The sequence below is a fragment of the Acomys minous genome (assembly GCF_964271855.1).
Source record: "Acomys minous genome assembly, chromosome: 20".
In the NCBI taxonomy this organism is placed as follows: Eukaryota; Metazoa; Chordata; class Mammalia; order Rodentia; family Muridae; genus Acomys; species Acomys minous.
The window spans coordinates 15130271-15158230 of NC_140502.1; the positions used below are offsets into that span (position 1 = coordinate 15130271).

At 38.1% G+C, this 27960-nt stretch overlaps 1 protein-coding gene across 1 annotated transcript; it reads left to right on the plus strand.

Moving 5' to 3' along the window:
* The first annotated feature begins 131 nt into the window (after nt 1–131).
* On the plus strand, nt 132–26350 carry LOC311591160 (3-beta-hydroxysteroid sulfotransferase-like). Its single transcript, XM_084770529.1, has 6 exons — nt 132–371; nt 4668–4876; nt 8856–8982; nt 10909–11003; nt 20977–21148; nt 25854–26350. The coding sequence occupies exons 1-6, from the start codon at nt 242–244 to the stop codon at nt 25964–25966; spliced, it is 846 nt and encodes a 281-aa protein (XP_084626655.1). The 5' UTR covers nt 132–241; the 3' UTR covers nt 25967–26350.
* The last annotated feature ends 1610 nt before the right edge of the window (nt 26351–27960 follow it).

A 27960-nucleotide genomic window follows, 5' to 3' on the forward strand; every position in this document is an offset into this window, starting at 1 on the left:
TCCTTGTCCTTCTTAAGTGTTGTGGAACTCAGATGAAAACATTAACAGTAACTGAGTACAAAGGTTATGAGCCAATCTCACAGTAACTATTTGTTTTTATTAACCACACGATTGCATAACGAGTGACATCCAGTAACTGAGTTTTTAGTCCTCACTATATAATAGTCTTTGGGCCTCTATCACCAGCTAAAACAGTGGCTGGAGCTGAACACCCAACAAAAAATACTCTGAGCTTATAATTATGTCAGACAACTACAGATGGATAGATAAACTGCCTCCTAAGTGGTTCTCACCTGACATCATAAGGGAAATCTGTGACACATTTGTGGTCAGGGATGAAGATACATACATGGTGACCTATCCCAAATCAGGTAAGTGTTAATTTTTTTTCTACCCAAAATTGCGGTTAAAGTTAAGACCTTGTACTTGCTAAGGAAGTGCTTGTCACTGAGCTGAAATTCCTGCTCCCAAAGTAGAGAGTTGGAAATGCAAAGGACCCATTTTGAGTGCCGTGTCTTTGTTCTCTTGCATTCAGTGTATCGATGCTAACACATTTATAACCATGCTCAATATCTGAGTAACAGAAAAGTTAAACTAACATCATTTCCCATCAAGATAGTGACAATCAAACATAACAAAGATATGGTGAAGTCTCAGTTCAGTTGACCATCCAAGGAAATACAGACAACACAATGAATAGATGCAGGAACAGGAGACTTTCACACTAGATTCCTGGAGATGACTGAAGAAGAGTAAAAGGATGGTCCTAGATTAAGAAACCATGTGTAAACTTAAATTAAATGAAGGAACTTGAAATTGATAGATTATGAGTGGTGTGTTCAGCCTGAATATTGCCTGCACATAACACAGACTTCCCTACACTATCCTGCAGTGAGAACTACGGTCCTTTACATCATTGTTTATGATCTTGGGAGGAATATGTCTGCTTAAACTAGCAATGCTGCAACGTGATGGTTGTTTCCCTAGCTTAATACATACATTCATTGATATTGACGAACAGCTCCTGTTTGGCTAGAAACTCTGCCTGAACAATAGCTGACAGAAGTGATGAGTGCTAACTACTCTGCACGTTTATTTTTGCTTCTTATGGTCAATCTGATATTTTCCAGAAAAATAAGCCCCATCATTGTGGGACAAACATTTACTAAGCACACATTTACTAAGCAAACATTAACTAAATGTTGAATACAGGCCAAGAGCTTGATGCTGATCAAGACAATGATTATGGAATTTCACCACTGGAATAGCCTCAAGTCACATGTTTCATGTGCTATAAGGACAAATATATAGGCCACCATACTTTCCCAAGATGTTTTATTTCCCAGGAAATATAATTCACAGAATTATAGGGAATGACCTGGTTCCCGAGTAGATGAGGCTTACAAGTTACATTTGTCATTATTTCACACACACACAGACACACACACACACACACGCACACACAGACACACACACACACACACACACACACACACACACACACACACACTCACACGCAGACATCCAGAATTGCATACTGGGTGAACTGTTTGACCCTTTACCGGGCAGTTGTTGGGTTGTTTAATCTCATAACCATCTGAGTTATTATCTAGAATGCACCTGGAAATGGATGGGGCACCAGTCATCTATTTTACCTAAGGCCCCCCTTTGTAATGTTTGATTATAATCCCAAATGGTTTGTATAGAAATTACGTTTTAAAAATGTATAATGTTTCTATGTTTTGCCTAAAGCAAGCTACGTGTTCTATCATACCGTAGAACTATTTAACCTAATGAATCTACTTGTTGACAAAAAACATGGGCCCATTTTTGCTATGTTAATTACCATTATAGGTAGAATTTTTGTCCCTTAGGCCAGGAAGTTTCCTTTTTGACTTAACATTTCAGCCTCTTAAGTTGGAAAATATACAATGTAGTCTATTCTGTAACTGCTTCCAGTTAATATCGGGATGTGGTTATTGGAGACTAGGAAGGTACAGAAGCTAGCCAAAGCCTGGGTAATGGGGCATTTCTCAGACACAATTAGACCATTTTATGGGTAGCAAATGTACTTTTACCTCTAGCAGAATGCAATTTAGGAGATCTAGAGATTGAAACTCAGTGTTTTTGAGAAATGCTCAGGCTAATATTTTTCCTAATTTCCAACTGCCCCACTTCCTTTTTGGTAGCCATTCTTGGGTATTGGCAGCTGTTCTGCCATCTAAGGAACCCAATTCTAGACCTAAATTATTTTACTGAAGCCTGTTTCATGGTGCTTTCTGACATGCTGTGTCAATCTAGTGCTGGTAATTTTTACTTTTTCTTTTAGTATCATTTACAATGTGTTTTGATAGCACTAACGCAACCTTCCAATGCCTTCCAGATCTCCTCACCTTTCTCCCCCCACTCAATTCTCTGTTTTATTTTATTCCTAAACCATAAAGTCCACTTTCTATTGTCTCCATATTCCCGCATGTGATGACCTTACTGGGGATACAGTCTTTAAGAAAACTCTTTCTCTGTGTCTCTGTGTCTCTGTCTCTCTCTGTTCTCTTTCTTTTCTCTCTGTGTCTGTGTCTGTGTCTGTCTGTCTCTCTCTCTCTCTCTCTCTCTCTCTCTCTCTCTCTCTCTCTCTGTGTGTGTGTGTGTGTGTGTGTGTGTGTGTGTGTGTGTGTGTGTGTGTTTCCTCTCATCAACTCTTCTTCTAAGAGGACTACATGCCCACCTCTCTCTGCATACCAAGAAATTATTTTATATTCACCTTGTGAAGGGTGACACAACCAATGTGACTTCACATGTTTATTTGCCCTGCTGTGTTCTGAACACAATGACTTATTTTATCAAGTTACCATTTATGACTCTAATACTCTCTCTGTCTTCCCACGACAAAAATCCCAAAGCATTTATGTGAAGGAGTAAAATACAGATGTCTCATTTAAGGCTGCATATTGTTGAGTTTCTGATTCTGTGCACCTTGGCTGGGATTAGGTCTCTGTTTTAATTTCAATATATTGCAAATAAGAACTTTGATGAGGAATGGGAGATGTTTTCATCGGTAAGTATAACAATCAATCATTAAGAGTTGGCTTAATACTATGGGCACTTATCATAATTATATTATTAGGTTCCCCCATAATGCCTAAGGCCCATCTAACCACATGTTCATGGCTGAATAATTGTACCATGAGTGGCTGTCATCGTGTAAAGTGGAAGAAATTGGTCACCATTACACTAATGTGAATCTCCTGCAAAGCTAATCTTTAGGTATCTCACATAGTCCACAACTGGGTAAGAGGGAATTAATAAGTAAAGTATATATTTATGCAAAAGAATATTATTTAGGAATCAGGAAAAGTGAAATTATCAGATAAATGGATAGAACTAGGAACAATCATTTTAGGTGAAATTACCCATATTCACAAAGATAAATGTCACGTTTTCTCTCTCATAGATGTTTGCTTGGATATTCAGATAGTGTCTACTAAATCTTTTATGAAGTCTCACTACCATATTCAGTGTATGATTAGATATATAAATTTTCTGTTTAAATCATATGATCAGTGTATGGTTAATATTTGACTATAATCTCCTAGTGAGGTAAAGGGGATACCTATAATTCAGTAGTAGAGCACCTGCCTAGGAATCCCAGTGAAGGGCTGAATTCATGACTCAGAGCTACAACACCTTCTTATAATCCCATAGTGAGGGGATCAGACATGGATCACAGAGAGTACTTGCTATCCACCAACTTCTGAGTATCTGTGGGCATCAATCAACATTAGAGTTCTTGCATAGAATTTAACAATTAGCTGCATAAGACGGAACCCATAAGGCCTTCATCATAGAACTCATAAGGCCCCCACTTCTCCATGATGATCTAGAGTCATATAAAAATGGTATAGAAGAAAGAAACATTCCCTCAAAGATATACCAACTGATGATATGCCCACTGTGGTGATGTGAATAAGAATGGCCCTTTTAGGCTCATATAATTGAAGTCTTTGTCATCAGGGAGTGAATAAGGATATTGACAATTTATTTGAGAATCTGTTTTTAATAAAAGGGAAACAATAAGAAAAAAGTTAAACCGTCCAACGTCTGTGTTTAAAACCTAATCTCTCTCAATTATGGGATAATATAAAATAAAAATTAAATCAAAATTTTTATTTCAAGAGGGAAAAACTGAGTCTGGCAGTGGTGGTGCATGCTTTTAATCCCAGCACTTGGGAGGCAGAGGAAGGTGGATTGCTGTGAGTTTGAGGCCAGCCTGGTCTACAGAGCAAGTCTAGGACAGATATGGGTATGAAGCAGAGTTGGTAGCAGGCTTGGATAGCATGTGATAATTCATGGTTTTTATCACCAGAGCAGAGCAACCTGATCAGGATGGTCCACACCTGTGATCAATGCATTCCAGCGGGAGAGTAAAGGCAAACAGAAGTTCAACATTATCATTGACTACATACAGAATTCTAGGGAAGCTTGGATTTTAGGATATTATACACTTGGGGAGACAGAGAGACACAGACAGAAACACACACACATTCAGAAAGAGAGAGAACAAAAAGATCTGATTCTTCATGGGAACTGGCTACAGTGTCAACTTTATATGGGATTTTTTTGGTAAGTCTAGATAAAATGAGTGACTTCTATGCTTCCTTCTCATCCAGGAACGAACTGGTTGGTGGAGATTGTCTGTCTGATTCATTCCAAGGGGGATCCTACATGGGTAAAATCTCTGCCTGTCAAGGAGCGTGCTCCATGGATAGAAATTGGTGAATATAGTAGAACACTAAAAAATAAGGAGAACCCACGTCTCATCACAACTCATCTCCCTGTCCAACACTTCCCCAAGTCTTTCTTCTCTTCCAAAGCCAAGGTCAGTGTTAGTGTCCAGAGTTATGTGATCTATGTTTAATTAACTCTTTCTATTTATTTATTTCATTTTAATTTGTGTGTGTGTGTGTGTGTTTGTATTGGTGTGCAGGGGTCTGCTTATCATCACTTTTAACACACACACACACACACACAAACACACACACGAGTGCCTGCAAATATCAGAAGAGGGTGCTAGATCATCAGGAACTGGAGATATTTGTGACACTTAATGCATTGTGAAACTCAATGTGCATGCTGTGAACTTAACCCAGTTCCTGTTTAAGAGTAACAAACTCTGGTAATGAACCAAGCGTATCTCCAGCTCTTAGACACTCTCTGAAAAAAATCTCAGTGTTTTCATGTGGTTATGTGTTTATGGGTCTATGTGCATCCCTCTGTGTGTTCTCATGCCATGGAAGTTATGGGGAAGCCAGAGGACAATTTTCAAGAGCTGGACAGGAAATTGAACCCAGAGCCTTGGATGTGGTGATCAGCAACTTTACCCACTGACCAACATCTCCCTTGGAGGGCTTTGTAACTCTGTCATGCATAACCATGCTTTGGGGATGTTGCTGAATACCTATCTCTCTGAGAATTTTGAGGTATTGCCTAAGGATTTCAGGCCTTGGCTGAAAGTGGATTTTTGCCCTCAGGCCACACTGTTGACCAATCATGTGTAGCTCGTACACCTTATACCCAGTTAAGTGTCAGTGTCAAGATATAGTGGGAGATGTGGTGTATATTAGAGTAGTCAGTTAGCAGAGGGCATTTCATCACTTTCATCATTAAAGGATATATTAACTTATCCTAAATTTATTTTCTGCATCATAAGCATGTGTTTCTACTTAATTTGCCAATATTAGACTGAAATGGAGTAGGAATGCTTTTTCTTTCTTTATTTTCCCAAAGATTTAAATGTTTCTTTAGCCATACTGGGCTATTCAAACAATACATGGGAAACTATAGAACTAGAAGAGGAGGGTTGAAAATGTGCTCTATAAGAAAGAAAATAATTTAAGAATTCTTAAGAACAGACAGATGATTTATACGATGGCATACCATTAAACATGAAATGTATAGACATAGGTAGTAACAGTTTGCCCGGTAGAAATAGGAACCTTTGAAAGGGTTGAAAGCTAAAAACAATAACTGGTTGGAAGATTTTGAAAGTCACTTGTTACTTACAAGAAATAATATTAAAATATTTCTCAAAAACAAAAAACAAAAAAGATATAGTAGTAGAACTTAGAAAACCAAATTTTCACCACAAATAAATTTATTGTATGTTACACATATATGTATGATTATGGTGTCATATGTGCACATGTATATACATGATTTATATAAATTGGTATTTATACATATATAGGTATGCATATGTGTGTGTGTGTGTGTGTGTGTGTATGTGTGTTACATACAGAAGGATGTGTATTATGTGCATGTGAGTCTAGTTAGTAAATATAAGTATTTTTGACCATGTGGTGGTGCAGGTTTGTTGGGTATGTATAAACTATTGTATGACTGTGTGTTATGTGTGTGATCAAATTTTTTATGCATCTTTCAGTCTTAAGAATTTATTTCCATCCACTCTGTGATCCCTCTATTCCAATTCATGAGTACTACAATTAGAGAGATCTGCAACTGTGCCCAACATCCAAAAGTTTATATGTATATTGTATACTACACACTCCTTTTGCATTGATTCAAAGAATTACTCTCCCTTTAATTTTTTATTTTACATATAGTGGTGTGTATGTGTGAACCTGTTTTTGTGTGTATGTGTGGAGGATGTTTTTCTCTGTGTGCCTGTTTATTTGTGACTATTCATGTGTGTCTCTATGAGCGTGTATAGATTATACATGTAAGTAGGTTTGTGCATGATTTTGAGTGCATGCTTGCATGTGTGTGTGTCTGTGTATTGAGTGTGTGTGTTTCTCTCTCTGTGTGTGTGTGTGTGTGTGTGTGTGTGTGTGTGTGTGTTGCTTATAGATAGTGTCAATGGATTCTGACCTGAGGTCAGTTCTCTTTTCTGTCATGGGATTCCAGAGTCACGAACTAAGATTGTCAGGCTTGGTGGCAAGCACTTTTATGTGCTAGGCCATTTCACTGTCTCATAATTACACAAGTTGAATTAAATAAGTTACTGCTGTACCGTGTGTTGATTTACTCCTGTTAGTTGATGGCTGGGTATGCAGCATGTTGTTCAGGTACCAGTATGTTAAATCTCTGGATTGCTGTGTTTCCATGGCTGATTTTAAACTAACTGAGTCTAGATGTCCAATGAGATCAGCACTCTTCAATCCCTTGCTGTGGCTGACAAAGGAACAAGAGAAGTGACCAGGAGAACTGGATATCAGAGCCAGTTGAAATAATTGTTATTAAGCTGCATTTTAAGTATGTGACTACACAGTGCTGTGTCCATGTGTACAAACTTGCACGTGAACACTGTTCACTGCATTAACCAGGACTCTGCTAGTGATCTTCCACCACACAACGTAAATGTAAAGCCATGTACATTTGCATTACATAGAGAGATGTGTCAGAGGTTAAGGGGATCTGCTGAAGTTGCAAAGGTTGGGGTTCCATTCTCAGTATCCACATTCATTGGCTCACAATCAGTTGTAGTTATTCTACCAGTGTAGCCTAATAATGTGTATTATTAGGCCTATAATTATCATTACGATAGTATTCTCTAACCAGCTAGCAATCAATCAAGACACAGATGCCTGTTATACTTTATTTTAAGATAAAATGTTAGTTAACCTGGGGCAGGGCAGATATTAATACCCTAAACTACATCCTATAGTGTGGCATGTATTCCATACCTGCCCCAACCTAATGCCATCTGCTTCTAATAATTTCTATCAAGCTACCTCACATTCATAATTCCAAATACTTGGTAACTTATCATCATCTGGTACAAGTCTCCATCCATGTCAGCCATGTGCTTCTCCTCCAGCTAACCCTTCTTCTCCTCCCCTCTCCTCAGGTCTCTCTCCCTCCCAAGATTCTCTCTCTCTCTCTCTCCCCAAGCACTGGAACCTTAGCTATGCCTACCCATTTGCCCTGCTCAGGTGTGATGGCCTTTTACAGGTAAAACAGTTTAGGCTCTTAGGCGAGGTACAGCTGTGGCACAGAGACAGAAAACAGTAATTAGCATTAAAATACACCAGACCAACCTCCAACACAACCTCTTACAATTCTAGTTCCAGAATATCTGACTTCCTCTTACTGCCCCTTAGACACTGCATAAATGTGAAAATACAAACACAGGAAGAGACAAATACAGATTAAAGTACTCTTAAAACCCAATTGTTCTTTGAACCTCCCTGGAGCTTTTTTTCTGTGATCCAAAAGGAATACCCATCATGTTTTTTTACATTGCTCTAATTTTATCAGAGTTACAGGTTCAGGAAATTCTTACCATATATAATTGTTTAAATCACACTGTAAATCATTGATAGCATAACCTATCGAAGGCCAGGAATCCTGGTGCATGTCTGTATTCAAAGGAACTGAGAGGTAAAAAGAACAAAATCAATTCAAGATATTTATTATCTATACCATTAATTTGAGGCCTGCCATGACTACATGAGAGACTTCACCTCCAAAAGGAGAGAGACAGCATAAGAGCTTAAGGTTCTTGTCAAGCTTGGGAAGCTTGAAGAGATCCATGGTCTTCACGTAATGGTAAAAGGACAGACCTCAGATTAGAAGTTTCTTTTCTGACTTCCATATACATAGTCTAAGCACTGTACACATAAAACAACTAAACACACACACACACACACACACACACACACACACACACACACACACACAAACCATCACATACACACATGCTCGAATAGAGAGGAACAAAATAAAAAGAAGAAACACATTGGTATTTGGATAGAATTGTATTAAATTTTCTGGGAAACTGTGTGAAGATGTTGGAAATTAAGTGCTGTGATTTTCATTCTCCAATTTTTGTATTGAAGGTGATATATCTATTGAGAAATCCCAGAGATGTTCTTGTGTCTAATTATTACTTCTCAAATGCAATAAATTACGCTAAGAAACCAAAGTCACTGGAAGGATTATTTAAAGACTACATTCATGGAAATGGTGAGTATGCTGTGTAGAATGTGATGAGTGTGAGTGTTGGTCTGGGATGCCCAAAGTTTCCCTAATCCTCCTGGTTCTCTCTGAAGACTGTGAGCTTTGTAAACATTGTAAAGTAGATCAAGTGAGTGACAAAACAGTAGTCCTCCCTCTGCCTGCCCTATGGATAAATATTCCAGGGGCTCCCCATCTCAAGATATTTCAGAACCAAAAGAGCCCACACATTTCAACCAAGTGCTCTATCACCATATCTATCCTCATCTATCCTTTTTATTCTCTTTTTAATTACCCAGACTGTCTTTGAGTGACTACATAGCCAGCCAAACCAATATCTACTTTGTAACTCTGTAGAATGTTCACTCATTCAGGTGCTGAAGAATCATAACATGTAAGCTGAACATCATATCTGAGATACAGATATTGTTCAATGGGTAGAGGTGCTAGATGAACAACTATGAGGACCAGAGTTAAGACCCTACCACCCACATAATGTGGGAGTGGTTTTTCATAGACGTGTGGCCCTGGTGCTAGAGTATTAGGAAGGAGAGACAGGAGGAGCTCTGGCAGTATTAAGTAACTTTTCTCTTGATGTGATACAGCACCATGACTATGAAAACTGGCAACAGATTTATTTCTGCTAATGGATCCAAATGGAATAAGTGTCCATGGTGATAAAGCAGACACATGGAAGCTAGACCAGGAAGGCGATACCATATATCCTTAAGCATAAACATGAACCATAAAGAGGAAACTGGGAGTTGCTAGAGCATTTAAATCTTCAAAACACATCTCCACTGTAATTTTTATTCCATGGAGGCTACATGACCTAAGCCTACTCAAACAGCAGCAGCAAACATCTAACATTCACACCACCAAATGTGGGTTTTGGTTGCCAGTGTATCTGGAAATCCTAAGCCCTGAACTTAAAGAGGTACCAGTCTTCAAAGAGGTAAGGAGGACAGAAGGTAGAGAAAGACACATAACTTCTTACTCTGGCATTTGCCACAGTGCACACAGGTAAACACACCTACTCATACACAGGCACACAGACTTGCTAGTAAGCAACAGACACATCAATAATTAGGTAACAATGGTTTATACACAGAGGAAAACACAAAATTCAAATGTTCTGAACAAACTGTAAGCAGAGTGGAACCTAATACAACCGAGGATACGCAAAAGAGTTGTATTAGCAAGAAACAAATGATGGGTTGGAGAAATTTCTCAGCGGTTAAGAGTGTGGACTGATGGTTTAGAGGCCCCAAATACAGAGCCACAAACTGATGTGGGTGCTTAGCAGGCTCCTGTCACTTCACATAGACATACAACTACATACATGTATGCAGTAAACATGCAGTCAGAATTATAAACAAATGGTGAGGCAGAGTAGGCAAGACAAAAAACTTATTGTTTAGATGTGGCAAAGATAATTCTTCAGGGAGGGTTGTACTAAATCGCAGGGTCCCTTTTTGTTTCTGTATGGAGATCCCTGTTTTCTCCACACACATTTGTGCTGATTGATTCTTCCAGGAGATTCCCTTTTACACCACTTAACTTTATGTCTGTGAGGTCATGAATACAATAATCACTTAGGCACCATAAATCTCACTATAAACATTTACAATATGTAATTTCAAAATATAATCATATGCACATGATTTGATTGTCAATTACAGATTAGAAATGTGGGCAGTGGTTAAGATTAGTGAAGAGTAGAGAGATGGTCCCTGACTTCTTTTTAAATGTTCACTTTTATTTATTCATTTATTGTTCATGTATCTGCATGTGTGTGGTACAGCATGTCAGTGGAGGTAAGCTTGTGGAGTTATTTATTTATTTTTTTAACTTAGTGGGTCAAGGAATCAAACTCAGGAATTAAGCTTTAAAATTACTCTTCACTCTTTACTCTTTCTGCTCTCCCTGGCACAGTACCATATGGATCATGGTTTCAGCACACACGTGGCTGGTTGTCATTGAGAGACAGAGACAACATCTTGCTGCTTAGTTATGAAGAGCTGAAAAAGGTATGTGTCATTCTTACAGTCAACATATGTGTTGCAATACATGCTGGCGAGGATATGGAGAAAAGGGAACACTCCTCCACTGTTAGTGGGAGTGAAAACTTCTACAACCACTTTGGAAATCAATATGGCACTTTCTAAGAAAATTGAGAATAGTTTTACCCCAAGACCCAGCTATACTATACAAGAAAGAAATTTGCTCAAGTATGTTCACAGCAGCTTTATTTGTAATACCCAGAACCTGGAAACAACCTAGATGTCCCTCAGCTGAAGAATGCATAAAGAAACAGTGGTACATCTACACAATAGAATATTATTCAGCTATTAAAATCAAAGAAATCTTGAAATGTGTAGGCAAATGAATGAAACTAGAAATGATCATCCTGAGTGAGTTAACTCAGACCCAAAAGACACTCATGGTATGTACTCACTTATATGTTGCTTTTAACCCAACACAAGTGTCTTCTGAGTGACTTCACCCAGTGAGGGAGAGGGACAGTTACCGAGACTTGATGCTGGACACTGGGCAGAGTACTAAGAGTTGTAGCATGGCCTTGCCAGGCAAAAGAGGAAGATGGTAAATGCAGTACAGAGGATACTGGATAAGCTGAGATCAGACGTTAATGGAAGAGGGCTCCCCTTTCTAAGGACTAGGGGAGGGAAGGAAAGGGAATGAGTGAGGAGATGGGATTGGGTGGTGATGAGGAAGGGGGATGCAATTGGGATGTAAAGAATTCAAGCTACAGAACAAGCAGGTAACTTATATTGCTAATCCGACTACATGGGAATAGGTTTGAGACTGGCTGAGATATAAATGTCAATGTGTAAACAAAGGCTCATTGTCACCCCCTCTAGTGGAGTCTGTGTGACAAGTACTACACAGGCCTGAGACTAAGAAGCCCTTTTTAAGGCTAAGACCCCTAAAGAAGGGGAAGTCTTCTGGACTGGGGTCGATGTTCCCACCAGCAAAGAAACTGTAGTTTCAGAACTCTTTTTCTTGGGAACTATTTTTTGTTTTGTTTTTAACTGTATTTTACTCTCAAGGTGGGACTCCTCAAGTGTAGCAAAGGTTGTTATGAGATTCTGGGCTGGGACTGTAGCCAGAGACTGTCCATGGTTGGATAAGTTCTGTTTTACTTTTACTTATTAAAAGAGACATAACAACAGATTAATCATTAGTTAATAAGTTACACTATGCCCTACAAAGAAACAAAGTTTTTTTAAAGACTCCAGGTAGAACGAAAAAGAAGAATGGAGAAACATCCTGGCATACAGGTGCTGGGCAGAAGTTTCATTAGGGAGAGAACCTTGGCCCTGGACAAAAAAAAAAAAAACACACACACACATACATGTTGATAGCAAGCCAGTATCTTAGGAGAGATGACATCCTTCTGTTAAGTACCCTGTATTGTTTCATTCAAAGCTGTAATTCAAAAAATGACAACACAATAACTTCACATTCTGTATCTGTACTGTGTATGTTTGATTGCTCATTGACTTCCGTGAGACTGCTCTGTGAATACTGTAACCAACAGAAATCCCCCTGTTTCGGAAGAAGAAATGTATATAATGCTAGACTGCTTGGCTACAAAAATACACTCAGATAAAAACTTGTCTGTGTCTCACTTTGCCTTATTTCTGTTCACCAACACTCCAAGTATCCCCAATTCCAAAGACCTATCCCCGACTGAGCTAGTGGTCCATGACACCTCATGTTGATCACAGATCCTTGATGACCAGAACCTGGAGGCCATTTTTAGTATGTCATGAAGGAAGATTTGCAACTGTCTTACTTCTGCTCACACAATGAGAAGAGAATCAGTCTTAATTGCTCTGTCCATCCTGTATACCTCATACAATTATAATATTAGAACTGTATAGTGTGTGTGAGAGATATTATGTTTTCATAACAAAAGAACTGACCGCTGATGCTGGGTGAGACTTGATAGGATTCCTTTATCTCAGCATGCTGCAAACTGGCATCCTGCATCCTCCAGGTTTCAGCCTCAGGGTCCTCAGTTGCTGTCACCCATAAGAATTGGACAGCTCCCAGGACAGCATTGTAGAAAGCATTTGGTCCTAAATGGTTCAGCACTTCAGACTATCCCTCAAAGGTCAACTAAGGCTGGAATTTCTCAGCATTTAGATACTGGACAACAAATGTTATTCCATGGCTTACTTAACCATTTTCCCAATCTTTCTTTGAGGGGGGGGCTTTGCCTTCAATCAACCTGAAGAAACCTTAAGGGAATGATATCCCAGTTCCTCTAGGGTAGGTTTTTCTTTGCTCTTTGGGGCTATAGTTCCTTATTTTCATCAAGAGGTGATTATAAGTTAATATTGGTTTTAGATAGAGAGAAAACTAGGTTGGGCTCAGTGATGTCTCTATTTTCCTTTTTCTCTCATAGATAAGGAGATAGGTACTGAAAAGAAAGAAAGAGGACTATAGAAATATTGAGGGAGGTTAGGAAAAATGTAGATTATTGAATATATTCCTCGACTCAGGGCCTTAATTGTTACTCACAAAGAAGGTTATTTTTAAATTGCTGGTAAAGAATTTTATATATTGATACAAATCATGGTAATGTCAAAAACTAGTCTAATTTTATCACAAGAGTATATAGCCAAGTCTAAAAGATAGATAGGATTCAACAAACACATAAAGTAAAATAGTTAAATAAGGCCTTAAAAGGCCTCAGAGACCTACAGAATATGGCATTTAATGATGTTTTAATTATTCTAAAGATTCTTTAACAAGACATGTTAACTCTTGGCAACACAGCCTAAGTCAAAGCAGATGATCAACATCAAAAAACCTCCTTATGGGGTTGGTTTCAAATGTGGCAAGCAAGCTACTGGGCAAAATGTCCTTGTTTCTGCTACAGACAGAATTCTGCCTAAAAATGGGTAAGCACAGATGCAGGCAGAGTCAATAGCTGAACCCTGCCAGGCAGGTAAGTAAGTACTCAATACTTCCTGCCTATCAAATATGTCTGTCAGAGGTAGGGGGCTAGGAGGCCAAAGAAGATGCTCCAAAATTATAGAGAGTGTTGGGTGACTCTTTAGACAGTAAACTCTCTCAGTTATTTTTTTTTCATTTTGGAAGCTGCTGGCCTACACTTCAAATTCACTCACATATTTAAGTTTTGTCCCTTCTCAAGTCTCTGATGAGGCTGAAACGACAGAGTTTACTCTTACAATTAAGCTTATTTGGTTAGGGCTTAAGATTTTTTAGATCAAGATGGATATTTTAACTTAATAGAGATGAGCTAGGATCATATTGATTTCCATCCGGAAATTTAAATTTGACAATAGAGGAAGAAGCTTTCTTCAAGTTTGACAAATACAAATAGCCAAATCACTATGAATATAACATTTATATAAGTCCTGATTTTCTCATGTTTCTTTTTTTTTCTTTTTTAAAATTTATTAATTTATTCAGATTACAACTCAATTGTTATCCCATCACTTGTATCCTCCCATTCCTCCCTCCCTCCCGATTTCACCCTATTCCCCTCCCTAGGTCTATGACAGAGGGAGACCTCCTCCTCCACTATATGGTCATAGGCTCTCGAGTCTCATCTTGGTATCCTGCTTATTCATTTTTTGAGTGCTACCAGACCTCCCACCCAAGGGAGGTGGTCAAATATGGAGCACCAGAGTTCATGTCAAAGTCAGTCCCCACTCTCCACATAACTGTGGAAAATGTCTTGTCCATTGGGTAGTATGGGTTTGATGTTTATTATTGTATTGTCCGTGGTTAGTGAAATAGTTTGAGAAGACACCCCTAGGCCCTGATCCACCCATCATGATGTTCTTCTTTTAGGTTTATAGGATCCTCTGGATCCTTCTATTTCCCCATCTATGATATTTCTCTTATATAGAGTCTCAGTACAATATCCTCACATCTATTCCAATCTCCTGGTAAGTGAAGACTTTCATGGGACATGCCATTTGGGCTAGTGCCCAATTATAAGTGAGTATATACCATGTGAGTCTTTCTGCTTGTGAGTTAACTCACTCATTATGATCGTCCATAATCCCATCCATTTGTCTACAAATTTCTGGGTTTCCTTGTTTTTAATAGCTGAGTAGTATTCCATAGTGTAAGTGTACTACAGTTCTTTATCCATTCCTCAACTGAGGGGCATTTAGGCTGTTTTCAGGTTCTGTCTATTATGAATACGGCTGCTATGAACATGGTGGAACATATGTCCTTGTTGTGTGGTGGAGTATTTTCTGAGTATATTCCAAGGAGTGGAATAGAGCTTGTCCTATTCCCAGTTTTCTGAGAAAGTGCCAGATGGATTTCCAAAGTCTTTCTAAAATTTTACATTCCTACCAGCAATGAAGGAGTGTTCCTCTTTCTCCACATCCTTGCCAGCATGTGGTGTCACTTGAATTTTTTATCTTAGCCATTTTGAGGGTGTAAGATGGAATCTCAGAGTTGTTTTGATTTGCATTTCTCTGATGATTAAAGATTTTGAGCATTTCTTTAAGTGTAACTTAGCCGAGCCCCAATTCCCAATTGGGTTATTTGGTTTGGTGGTGTTTAGTTTCTTTTTTTTTCAAGATATATATTATTTTATTAATTTGTTACTGTTACATCTCAATGGTTATCTCATCCCTTGTATACTCCCATTCTTCCCTCCCTCCCATTTTCCCCTTATTCCCCTCCTCTATGACAGTTCCTGAGGGGGAATTCCTCCCCCTGTATATGCTTATAAGGTATCAAGTCTCTTCTTGGTAACCTTCTGTCCTTCCTCTGAGTGCCCACAAGGTCTCCCATATTTTGGATATTAGACTTTTGTCAGATGTAGGGTTGGTGAAGTTTTTTCCCAGTCTGTAGGCTGTCACTTTGTTTTGTTGACAGTGTCTCCTGCCTTACAGAAGCTTCTCAGCTCATGAGGTCCAATTAATTAATTGTTGACCTCAAGGTCTTAGCTGTTGGTTTTCTGTTCAGAAAGTTGTCTCAGGTGCCAATGTGTTCCAGGCATTTGCTTGTTTATTCATTATATATGTAGTTCATTCAGTTCATGTGAAAGAATATAAATATATATATATGTATATATATACATATATATATGTATATATATATATCAAAATTAACTAAAAGTATAGTATTTATTGTCTAGGCACTTTTGCTATGACAATATATGTAAGTAAAACAAATTATTCTCATAGTTAACATGGGTCAATAATCTATTTTCTTTATGTGTTTTCAGCACACGTCCTAACGTAGGACCTTTTATGTATGGGGACTATTTACTTATTGTATTTACATATGTATATATGTATTTGACAGTACAATTATTCCCATTTTCATCAGGCTAACCTGAAGCACAAATATGTACATGCAGGTAGAACACAGTTATACTACTGGAAGATTGCAATAAAATCTTGGTATGTGAAAGATCTTTCAAGAAATTTTGGGAGATTGGAAAGGGTGTGAAAAAAATAGTTGATAGTTATGAACTCAACATATGACAAGTTATTATTTTATTGACATTATTATTGTAATGGTGAAATGATTACTCATTTTATCTCTAATGTTTCAGACAATCCTTAGCATATAGAAGTGGCCAAAATTGCCTATCATGAATGGCTCATAATATTGGCTTTTGAACCTCTTGGCATATGAATATGTATATAGCTGTTTACTAAGATACCATGGTTGAATCTATGTTAATTTAAGCGACATTTGTTTTCAATTTTTACTTATTCTGACATAATTATGTACACAAAACTGCAACCCAATAGAAAAACATCATGGTAGATCTTTCTGGAGTCAAATATGGCATACTGTGATTGGTATAGGAAGGTATTGAAGCCAAGAGGATACTTCATGGACATCTTGTTTCCTTCTATTTATCTCATTCATAAATTTAACTGCAACACCATTCTCTCCACATCTAGATATTGATTTAAAGAACTGGGTAGGACTGACGCTATTCAGCATAAAAATTGACAAGCTTGAAAAAAAAGAAAAAATAGACAAGCTTGGATTCAGGCAGAGTTGATGGGCAAACACTGCCAAGACAGGGTAAGCAAGTCCTCAATAGTTCCTGCCTCACAAATATGTAAGTCAGATATACTGGACCAGGAGGCTGAAAATGATGCTCCAAAGTTGGAGAGAATTTGAGGTGATTCTTCAGGCAGCAGACTGTCTCTGCCATTTGTTTTCACTTTGGAAGCTATTGACCTGCACTCCCTGTTTACTTAGGTAATTAATTTCATTCCTTCTCACATCTCTGATAGGGTTGAAGACCCTTTCACAATTAAGCATATTTGTTCAGGAGTTAAGATGTTTTTAGGTCTATAGAGCAGTTTTACATTGATAGAGATGAGATATGATAGACATTGAGTTACAGTCAGAATTTTAGACTCACAAGATAGGAGAATATTTTCTTCAAGGCTGCCAAATACAAATAGTCAACACATTATGAATGTATTAATATAATTCCTGATTGTTTTGTGGTTCTTCTTGCTGTATGTAGTTTATTTTACATATATGTAATAACATAAGTGTATATGTAAAAAAATAATGTAAAAATATGTAAAAAATATTTAAGAAACAACAAAATTTACTGCGTGTGGTGGCAGTACATAGCAGATTCCACTCACACTTTGGGTTGTAAAAATTTCTGTCCTAGGTCTGTAGACATTATCCAGTGGGTAAGAACCATTGTTGTGTTAGTATAAGTACTGGGGTTCTACTTAAGCACCTACTTCAAAGTTTAGGAATGACTATACATGCTTGGAACCCCTGAAATATGGCAGAAACCATAAGTAGATCTCAGGAACTTAATGCTCATGCAGCCCAATCAAACAGAAAGAGTTTTAGGTTCATGAAGAACCTACCTAAAGATAGTAAGGCAAAGAGTAGTTGAGGAAAACACTCAATGACAGTACCATGCATTTTTGCTTATGGGCACATTCACATGCACACTAACGTGCATGGACCACGCACATACACATTCATATTCACACACACACACACACACACACACACACACACACACACACACGCACGCACGCACGCACACACACACATCCATCTGAAGAAACAGGATACTTCCCATGAGCTAGGGTGAGAAAGTAGTTGGCATCACTCATGGCCATAATCCAGCCTCAGCCTCACTCAAGCAGAGATCATAGGCCTTACTGACGGCTACTCTCTGTGAGGTCTCCTGTGCTTCTGTTTTCTCAGGTTGGTGTTCTGGAGACAGGTTGTTACGGGACAGGCTAGTCTCAAATTCACTGTCCATCTGAGGATGGCCTTGACCTCTGGATTCTTCTAATTTCAACTATATCTCATTATTAATAAATGGTTTTACATTTAAAATTTACTTAGTTATTATTCAATTGTAAATTTGTATCCATTTGAACATATTAGCATGTAAAGAGACATCCTGTTAAAGGAGCTCATTAGGCATTTGGGGTTCTATGTGATCTGGTGTTTTGCAAAGTCTTTACCATGATACTCTCCCAGAATTGTATCTAGCGTCTGACACACTGTCAAGAGCCATTGATTTGATGAAGTTCAGTAGGCAAGAGAGATCTCTGTAAGGGATCTGGTATTTTCAAGGTCTATACCATGGACAAACCACAGAATTGCTTCCAACCTCTCACAAACTGTCAAGTTTGCACTGCTGCATCTATCTAAAATCTGATATTACAGCCAGGTGTGGTGGCACATGCCTTTAATCCCATCACTCACAGCGACAGATACAGGTAGATCACAGAGAGTCTAAGGCCAGCTTGGTCTACAAAGTAAGTCCAAGACAGTCAACACTAAATTCAAGGCCAGCCTGGTCTACAAAGCAAGTCCAGGACAGCCAAGTTTACACACAGAAACCCTGCCTCGAAAAAGCAAAAAGAAAAAACATCAGGCATTGATGTGAATCATTACTTTCTGGGTATTGACCAGAGCAAACTTCCTACAGCATCTTATTGAAAATGTCTGTTGTTCAGATAAAATAAACCCTGATTATGGAATTCTTGATTTGATTCAAATCGTCTTAAAAGTTAAATTGTTTTATGTATTCTAAAACAATTTTAGAGATTTTATGGCTGCAATAAATACCTTTGTGGACCTCCAGATACCTCACTAGGGATAGCCTTGTGGAATATTTTGGGCCTTAGATAAGCCTCCAATGCAGATGGCACCATGAATCCTGGTATTCACCATAAATATTCGCAAGTTGGTTTAAACTTCCCATGAACCCAAGGTATAATGGGGCTACCTAGAAAAGTCTAAATTAAGCACAAACCTTAATGTCTAAATACACAACAGTTCTGTTATAATTCCTTATACCTTGTCACTTTGTGGAATTATATGTTGTCATTTTAAATTTACTCTGTTTCTTAGAATGACAGATAAAATTATTGTCCTGAACTCATTATGAACAAAGAGGTAGCTGGATAATGTGAAGTTAGCTCTGTCCTAATTGATAAGTCATATATTCTTGTAAGTTTTAGACCCTGTTAACCTGTAGGCCTTGTTAACCTTTGCCACTCTGAACTCACTATGAACTTATGTAATGCATACATAGATAAGAAATATTTAGCTTTAAAACATGTAACATGTTCTATTTTAGAATTTATCTGTTTTTATGATTAACTGTCCTTTTTTGACTATGAGGTAATTCCCCTTCCTCAGAAGTATAAGTACGGTGACAAACAATAAATGGACGTTGAAATTGGGAAGCTTAACTTCAGCTGTAGTTAAGTTGCCTAATTTTGTCCATTTTTCTCGGGAATGTGTGTGTGTGTGTGTGTGTGTGTGAGAGAGAGAGAGAGAGAGAGAGAGAGAGAGAGAGAGAGAGAGAGAGAGGTTTATTTTCTACCTCTCTCTTATTTCTTATTTCTCTATAGATTTGTAAAAAAGTTAGCAGACTCAGGGCTTTCCCATCAACCTCCTAGGGCTAGCAGGTCTAAGTTTACATTAACTTACTGGAGATCTCCAAAAAGAGGCCTATCTACAAGCCTCCTTTTATGACCCCCTTGCAGTTTCTACCTAGAAGCCATTTTTACAGACCCAGCTACAGGAAAATTGTGGTCTGGTTAAGTTCTCCTCCAGTTGCTACGGAAGAAACCCTGAGCTCCCGCTCCTCTTCCTTCTTTCAATCCTGATCAGTTTTCCTGAGCCATAAGCTCTGGCTATCCAATAGATGAAGTGGTGAACTGGAATGTAATCTGCATCTATCTCCAGAGCCACAGCTGGGCATTAACATTAGCACTCCTGGATAGAGATTTATTTTTGAGAGAGTGAAAGACACACACATACACACTACACACACACACACACACATGCACACAGACAGAGAGAGAGAGAGAGAGAGAGAGAGAGAGAGAGAGAGAGAGAGCGAGGGAGAGAGAGAGAGAGGGAGAGAGAGGGGGGGGAGAGAGAGAGAGAGAGAGAGAGAGAGAGAGAGAGAGAGAGAGTATATTCATAAGTTTTTTCCTTGTGTCAATACTTCCAGAGGAAAAAAAAGAGGATTGATTCTTCAGAATTGATGTTATAAGCACCTGTATGCTATCTGACATGTGTTGTGGGTACAAATCCAATCATCCATAAGAGCTGTATGTTCTAAGACATACGTTGCCCATTTGTTCTTTAAAAAGTTATTAGTATTTTGTGTGTGTTTGTACATGTGTGCGTGTGTGTCAAGTGTATATGTATATGTCTCTGAGTGTGCATATGTGTTTGGATGTGGATATAATGTGTGTTTATGCATGTGTTTTAATTTGTGTGTTTTCATGTGATTGTGTGATATAATATTTATGTATTAAACACTGTATGTTCATGGTGCACATTCAGAAGTGCTTCCTCCTTCTTGCATCTTTTCATCCCTTCCTTGCTTACTTCCTTGTGTTGTTCCTCTTTCTCGATGCCCTTTGATTTCCTTCCTCCTGACTTCCTGTCTCTGCTGTCATTCAGGTTGACGTCCTCACTGGTATTTTTTTCCTTTAGGATGCTAGAAGTGCCATCAAGAGGATCTGTGAGTTTCTAGGAAAGACATTGGAACCAAGGGAACTGGATCTGGTGGTAAAGAACAGCTCCTTCCAAGTCATGAAAGAAAATAGGACGTCTGAGAATAGCACTGTACATCATGATGAAATCCAACGTTTCCTAATGAGAAAAGGTATAGAAATGCTGTAGTTCTCATATGCCTCTAAATGCACAAGACCTTTCTTTTTATTGAGAAAAGATGCCAAGACTTAATGTGTGTGTATGTGTCAGCTTATTTTATATATTTTTCTATTCCTGTTTATGGAACTGGTGTATGTATTCATGCCTGTGTATGTGTGGAGAGGTGAATTTAGTGTTTGGTGCATGTTCTCTCTCATATGGGAATCTATGATTTTTCTGCTTACGTATTTGTACATGTAGTAGTATGAGTGGGCATATGTCACAAAACTAGAAATAAAACCAAAAGGAAAGAAAGGGGACCTAAAATGCTTACAATTTTATCTGTTGAGGCAAGATCTTTAGCTGAACCCACAGGTGGTGATTCCAGTTACTTTGTCTAGCCATCTTGTATGGGGAATCCTCAGTCTCATTTCCCAAAAGCTGAGATTACAGGGTATTGCCATGTCTGCTCTGCTTTTAAATGAGATATGTGGGGTTTTGCTCCAGTTCTTTTGCTTGATGTCTCATACACTGAGACATCAATTTCCCATCCTTAAATTTTTGTCACTTGAAAAATGTAAATACAAAGTGCAACATTCCATCAAGGTATGGCAAACCATAACTTATTTCCATTGCTGCTACTCCTCTCTTCTTTCCCAACTTATATTCTTCCAAAGGCAAGACACTAATTTCAGCTTTCATGTCTTTTGGGTCCAACTTTCTCCTAATCTCCCTTTTCTTCTTTCATGGTTTCATTTCTAGTTTTATGATTTATACCCATTCTCATTCCTACAGGAATAGATACATAACCAACAAAACCCAGCTCCCTATATAAGAGAGAACATGCAGCATTTGCCTTTCCGAGTGTTACTGCCATACATAATATAATTGTTTCCAGATAGGTTTAGTTTTCTTCAAGTTTTATATTTTTCTTTGTGGCTCAATACATCACAACCCAATGTTATCACATTTTCAATCTCTGTTCATCTGTTGATGACATCTAGGATTGTCACATTTCCTTGAAACTTTGACTAGTATGACAATAAACATTGATGTAATGTATTTCTGTTTCTGTATAAAGAATTATTTGCACATATTCCCAAGAAATGTGCATCTAGGTCATATTGTAGGTCTATTCTGAATTTCTTTGGATGTATCCATAATGACATTCATATTGGCTGCACATTACATCACAGGGAGAATAAGGGTTCCCCTTACTGCATTTTTACCAGATTTTTCCGCCCTTCATCATGAACATTCTGCCTGGTACAAGATACTCTCTCCAAGTAGATTAAATTTGCATGTTCATGATGGCTAAAGATGTTAAGCATTTCAAAAAATTGTTGGTCATTTGAATTTTGAGAATTGAAAGTTCAGTTCAACTGCTAATCATATATTGACAAATACTCTGGTTTTGTAGATATATATCAACACTCATTACTGCCACCCAGAGAGATCCCTACGTGGCTTTGTCTGGGAATATTTTAAAAGAATTGATGTACGTTTCAGGCACTTAAAGGATGTCCATTGAGTGTGGGAGATAAAAATCAAAATCAGGCTGGAAATTTGGATATTAGTGTTACCATATGTATGAAATAGCCTAGAGCATGCTCCAGAGCATAAACACATAAAACTAGAAAAATGGTAGAAAAGAATAACTTTGAGATTCTTTAAGACATCTTCAATGTCCAGATGGAGGCAGAAGAATCGGGAACTAAGGTTATCCTTGGGAACACAACCAATTTGAAGCCATTATCAGCATATGAGACACTGTCCTAAAACAAACAGAGAAAAACAATAAAATAACAATCAACGAGAGAAAAGCTAGAACACAGACACACACATGCAAAAGAGAGGCGGGGGGGGGGGAGAAACAGAAAAATCATTGTATAAATAAAGGTCATGCTATTAAATGCACATCTCCTGTTCTCAAGGAAATTGCTTTGTGGTTGAGATGTAGCTCACTTGTCAAAGTGCTTTTCTATAATGGATGGATCTCTGGTTTTTATCCTAAACACTGCATAAATGAAGCAAGGTAGAGCCTGCATCTAATCTCAGCACTAAGAAGGTGAAGATTTTAAGATGAGGAGTTTAAGGATATCCTTAGCAACATAGCAACATTTAAATCACCATGGACTAAATGAGATCCTATCTTCAAAAAACTTTACAAAAGGGACAAGGAGTTTGCTCATTAGTGAAAAATGTTGTCTATCAGGCTTGAAGAACTGGAACCCAATTCATAGAAGAACTGACTCCTGAAAATTGTGTTCTGTTCTATCCGTTACATCGCTGTGTCACCTGGCCACTTACATACATACACAGAAGCACACACATGCAAATCAACATGAATTGTAATATTGGCACAATAACAAAGCAAAGCTACCCCCTTCTCCCAATGAATCCACTTTTGCATTTAATTTATTCTTTATGTATGGGGGATTTACTTTCAGACATATTTGTGTACTACATATGTGCAGTATCCATATAAGCTGAGGAAGGCATAGGGCTTTCTGTGATTAGAGTTATACTAATTTGTAAGCCTTCATGGCAGTTTTTGAGTGTGAAGACAGGACTTATAAAATCTAATACTATTTAATTTCTTAAACTTTGATCTATCTCACGGGAACAAGAATCCACTTTTGAAATAACAATTCCTAGATACAGTTCAAGTACCTGAGATGATAAGCCATTGCAGAAACACACTAGACGCTTACAAATGACAGACCTGATGCCACTCAGTTGACCAGAAAAACAAAATATTAAAGATCATTCCCCCACCATCAAGGTAGCTTTGCCCAGAGAGGTCCTTTGTGTCTCAGGACCATGATGCTTCGTCATCTGTATGGAATCATTTCTCCTGGTCTATAACACCACCCTCCTTGAAAGAAGTTACTCCTATCATTTCACACCAAGTTACTATGTAGGACTGAGAGCTGAGGCTGTAGAGGGTTAAGAATTCAGGACATCTGAGATGGAATTCACAGGGACTTTCTGAGAAGCCATTCACTCACACAGTACAGCAAGGTATAGTGAAATGGGTTAGAGGACGGAGACAGAGAACGAACGCAGAGCAGTTTACTAGGGGAAAGAACAACATACCTTTGCCTGTGTTCTACAAGGTAGATCTATGGGAACCAGCATAAAGCACTGACAGGTGGCTTTGGCATGTTTCTATTATGTAGTCACTTTTGATATCTCTTACCTCACATACAAGCCCTTTGTATTATCTTGTGTTTCTGACGTTTCCATGGATCTGAAATATACGACTTCTCAGATAACACTGAGAGGAAGCATGAAAATTGCCTTAGCACTAATGAGCTTTATTTAAAACTTAGTGTCACCATCACTCTAGATTTCTTTATCAGAACACCAGAGGAAAGCTACCTATAGAAGGAGGAATTATTTTAATTTTTAAGAATATCTATATATGGGTTCATTATGATTTCTACTTTTCAATTTATATGTATGAGGGTTTTCTCTTTTTGTAAATCTGCTTGTCCTGTGCATACGGTGCCCATGAAAGCTAGCAGAGGGCTCAAAATACTCTGGAACTGGAATTGGAGATGGTTGGGACTGCGATTCTTATGCTCTAAATAGAATCCTGATAACCCAGAAGAACATTTAATGCTATTAACTCTTTAACAATTCTTCAAACTACTAATTTTAAAATTGCCTATTTTTATATATGTATATCTATGTGTAAAAATGGGCATGCTACTTGCATGCAGGTACCTAAAATGCCAGAAGAGACATTAGATTTCCTGGAGCTATCAGTATAGAAAATTGCAAGTTTCCCAGCCTGCATGCTTCAAACTAAACTAAATTCCTCTGCAAGATATATGAGTGCTTTATCTCTTCAGTCACCTCCCCAATCCATTCTTTTATTGTTTTTACAATGCTCTTACAAAATGGTTTCTCTCTCAGGATATCTGAATCATAACTTCTCACAGTTTCAAAAGTTTAAATAGTAGTTTCAAATAACCTTCATTGTGACTCTATTTGGAGACAGTATGTATGTGCATTTGGGTAGTATATTTATATTATTTTGAGATTTAATTCAGTGTTTATGTATACTCAGAAGATAAGCTACCACTGACCTATGCTCTATGCCCCTCACTGGGTGATTACAGGCAGGGAACTACACTAAGCCTCCCTGAATGAAATACTGAATGCTGAGATCAGAGACAGTTCTGCATTGCTGACCTATGACCCCACTTCTTAGAGACAGTACCTTTAAAAAGACAATGAAGTTAAAATGAGAAGATTTGGGGATTAGGAGAAAGTGCACATTGAACAATTGTTTTTTAAAAGAGGACGTTTTCATAAGGGAACAACCAAAATGAAGGAGACAGCCATGTACAGGCCAAGTGGAAAAGCATGAACCAGATTTGTCATTGAATCTCTAAAAAAAACCAAAACACAAAAAACCCAGCAGATCTCATATTTCTAGTTGTTTTAATTTTGTAGAACAAACACATACCTTTATTTCACAAAAACTATTGCAAATTTTTTTCTGTGAAAGAACATTTGAATTTTGGAAGAATTTTAAAGAGAAGAAAATACAAACGTTTATGTCTGTGGGATTTATACAATTTTCAGTTAGATAGATTGGGAACTTTAGGAAGCTATGTAGAAATATTTACATAAATAAATTAGGAGGTCATCTGGACTTCACCTATCACCAGATCTGTTTCAATATTCTTCTCTATGTTTTCCAGGCATCGTTGGGGACTGGAAAGATCACTTCACAGTAGCCCAGGCTGAAGAATTCGATAAAGCATTTCAGGAGAAGATGGCAGATTTTCCTAAAGAGTTATTTCCATGGGAATAGTATAAAGTATATGAATCTTACAGGGATGCTTCATATGTCCTTGATGATGTCTATGGCTTAGTGCCATGGCATAAACCCTATTTTAACTCAAATCACTTTAATCAACAAATATTGGGGCGGAAAGAGAAATGGCTCACAGGGTTAAAACACTTGTCTCCAAGCATGAGGATGTGAGTTTAATTCTGACACTAAGATGATAGTAGGCAACCAAAACGCAAAAGTTTTCCTCTGACTTACACACATACAACATGATGGTGGCAACTACAAAATAAGTAAATTAATGTAATTTAAAATCTTATTAATATTTCAAAAACAGAATAGTGAAGCTCATACAATTATGATTCCTGTTTCAAATTTTTAGTCAATAAATAAATATAAAAATAATGAAGATGGTTTTTCATTTTCTCACATATGTCTCCACATTTTTATTACATTCTTTTCTCCCATAAGTAAGTCTACAGGTACTTTTGCCCTCTTGCCGTGTGGTATTGGATGTCACTGTTCATGATGACCTAGGAAATGTAGTGAAAGTAGCACTCTTCCTTTTGGAGAGGACTGAAATGACCATTTGGGATGAACCTGTATTCCTAGTAAAGGATAATTTGTACTCCACATTGTGAAAAGTGTACAAGCATAGAGTTGAGCTGATTCATACATGCACACTAGTCAGTTGTAAGATACTTAATTTGACATATTTGAATATAGTCCACAATGGTGGAAGTGTCTCGGAAAGGGAAGGAGATTTGACCTTGTTGCAAGAGAAGTCATTGGGTGTAGGCTTTAAGTTTCAAAAGTTTGGTATTACTAAGTACTTTTCCTCCCATCCTGGTTTCTGGATAAAAAGATGTGTTCCTGGAAATGGCCCTATTCTCTCCCATCATGAATTCTAGCATTCTGAAACAAGAACCCGGTAGCCAATGTCTCCAGAGGGAATAGGAGACCCACAGCTGGTGCCCCAAAAGTGAATCCAGAAGGACAGGAGTTTGAGAGGACCACCCATCCCTTGACCTCCCACTGCCACTACCAAGTGAGCAGCACGACCCTTGCCTTACTTTCCCATTCTGAGTACTGCTTGGATTTTTACTTGCTTTGCAATCTTCTCCTGCTTTAGGCTTCTCCCTCCCCAGAAGCAATTGCGCTAGAATAGTTGAGTTTGCCTCAGGAAATTTAGACACCCCAAACAGCACTTTCTTTCTTTTCTATAATGGGAAACTTGACATCATCGCAGAGAGATCTCCAAATACCTGCTGATCCATATTGCTTCTGCCTGTGGCACCTCCTCCAATGGCCATCAACAGCTCTGTAATCTTAGGGATACTGGAAACAGTTATCTCTAGCCTGTGAACAATTGTCCTCACCCACCTCAGCCTCAATGGCCCAGGAACACAGAACTTCCATCCATAAAGATCTTCCCTGATAATTTATATTTAACAAGATAATACCTATTGGCCTGGTATCCCTTCCTGGCAACAGACTTAAAAGAGCTATTCCAACCTGTCCATAAGGAAGGAATCCATGCCTCATCGACCAAATTTACTTTACAAAGTTTCAATGGCAACCTTTTAACTCCCCAACACTGGCAAGATATGTGCTTATCGCCTCTCCCCAGGACAATGTTTGTAAAATGAGAGGCTCGTTTTAGAGAAGAATGCCAAATAGAGGATAGAAACATGGATGACCTATTAATGTGGCAAGGCAAAAGACAGAATCAAAAATTTTACTCAAAATATCTCAAACAACAAGCTATAAAAGTCCTACAAAACAGAAGTTATCCCATAGAACAAGATAAAATCCAACTCATTCCCATATGACATTTGTAGGAATCAAAATTATCCTAACCCCACTACAACCAGATAAACCTGTCATTGACTTCCCTGACCCATTAACCCTAAATACTCTTCAACATTTCTTGGGCAACATTAATTGGCTAACACACTGGCTCACTATACCTACTAGCCATTTAATGCCTTTATTTTACTTACATAAATGCGGCA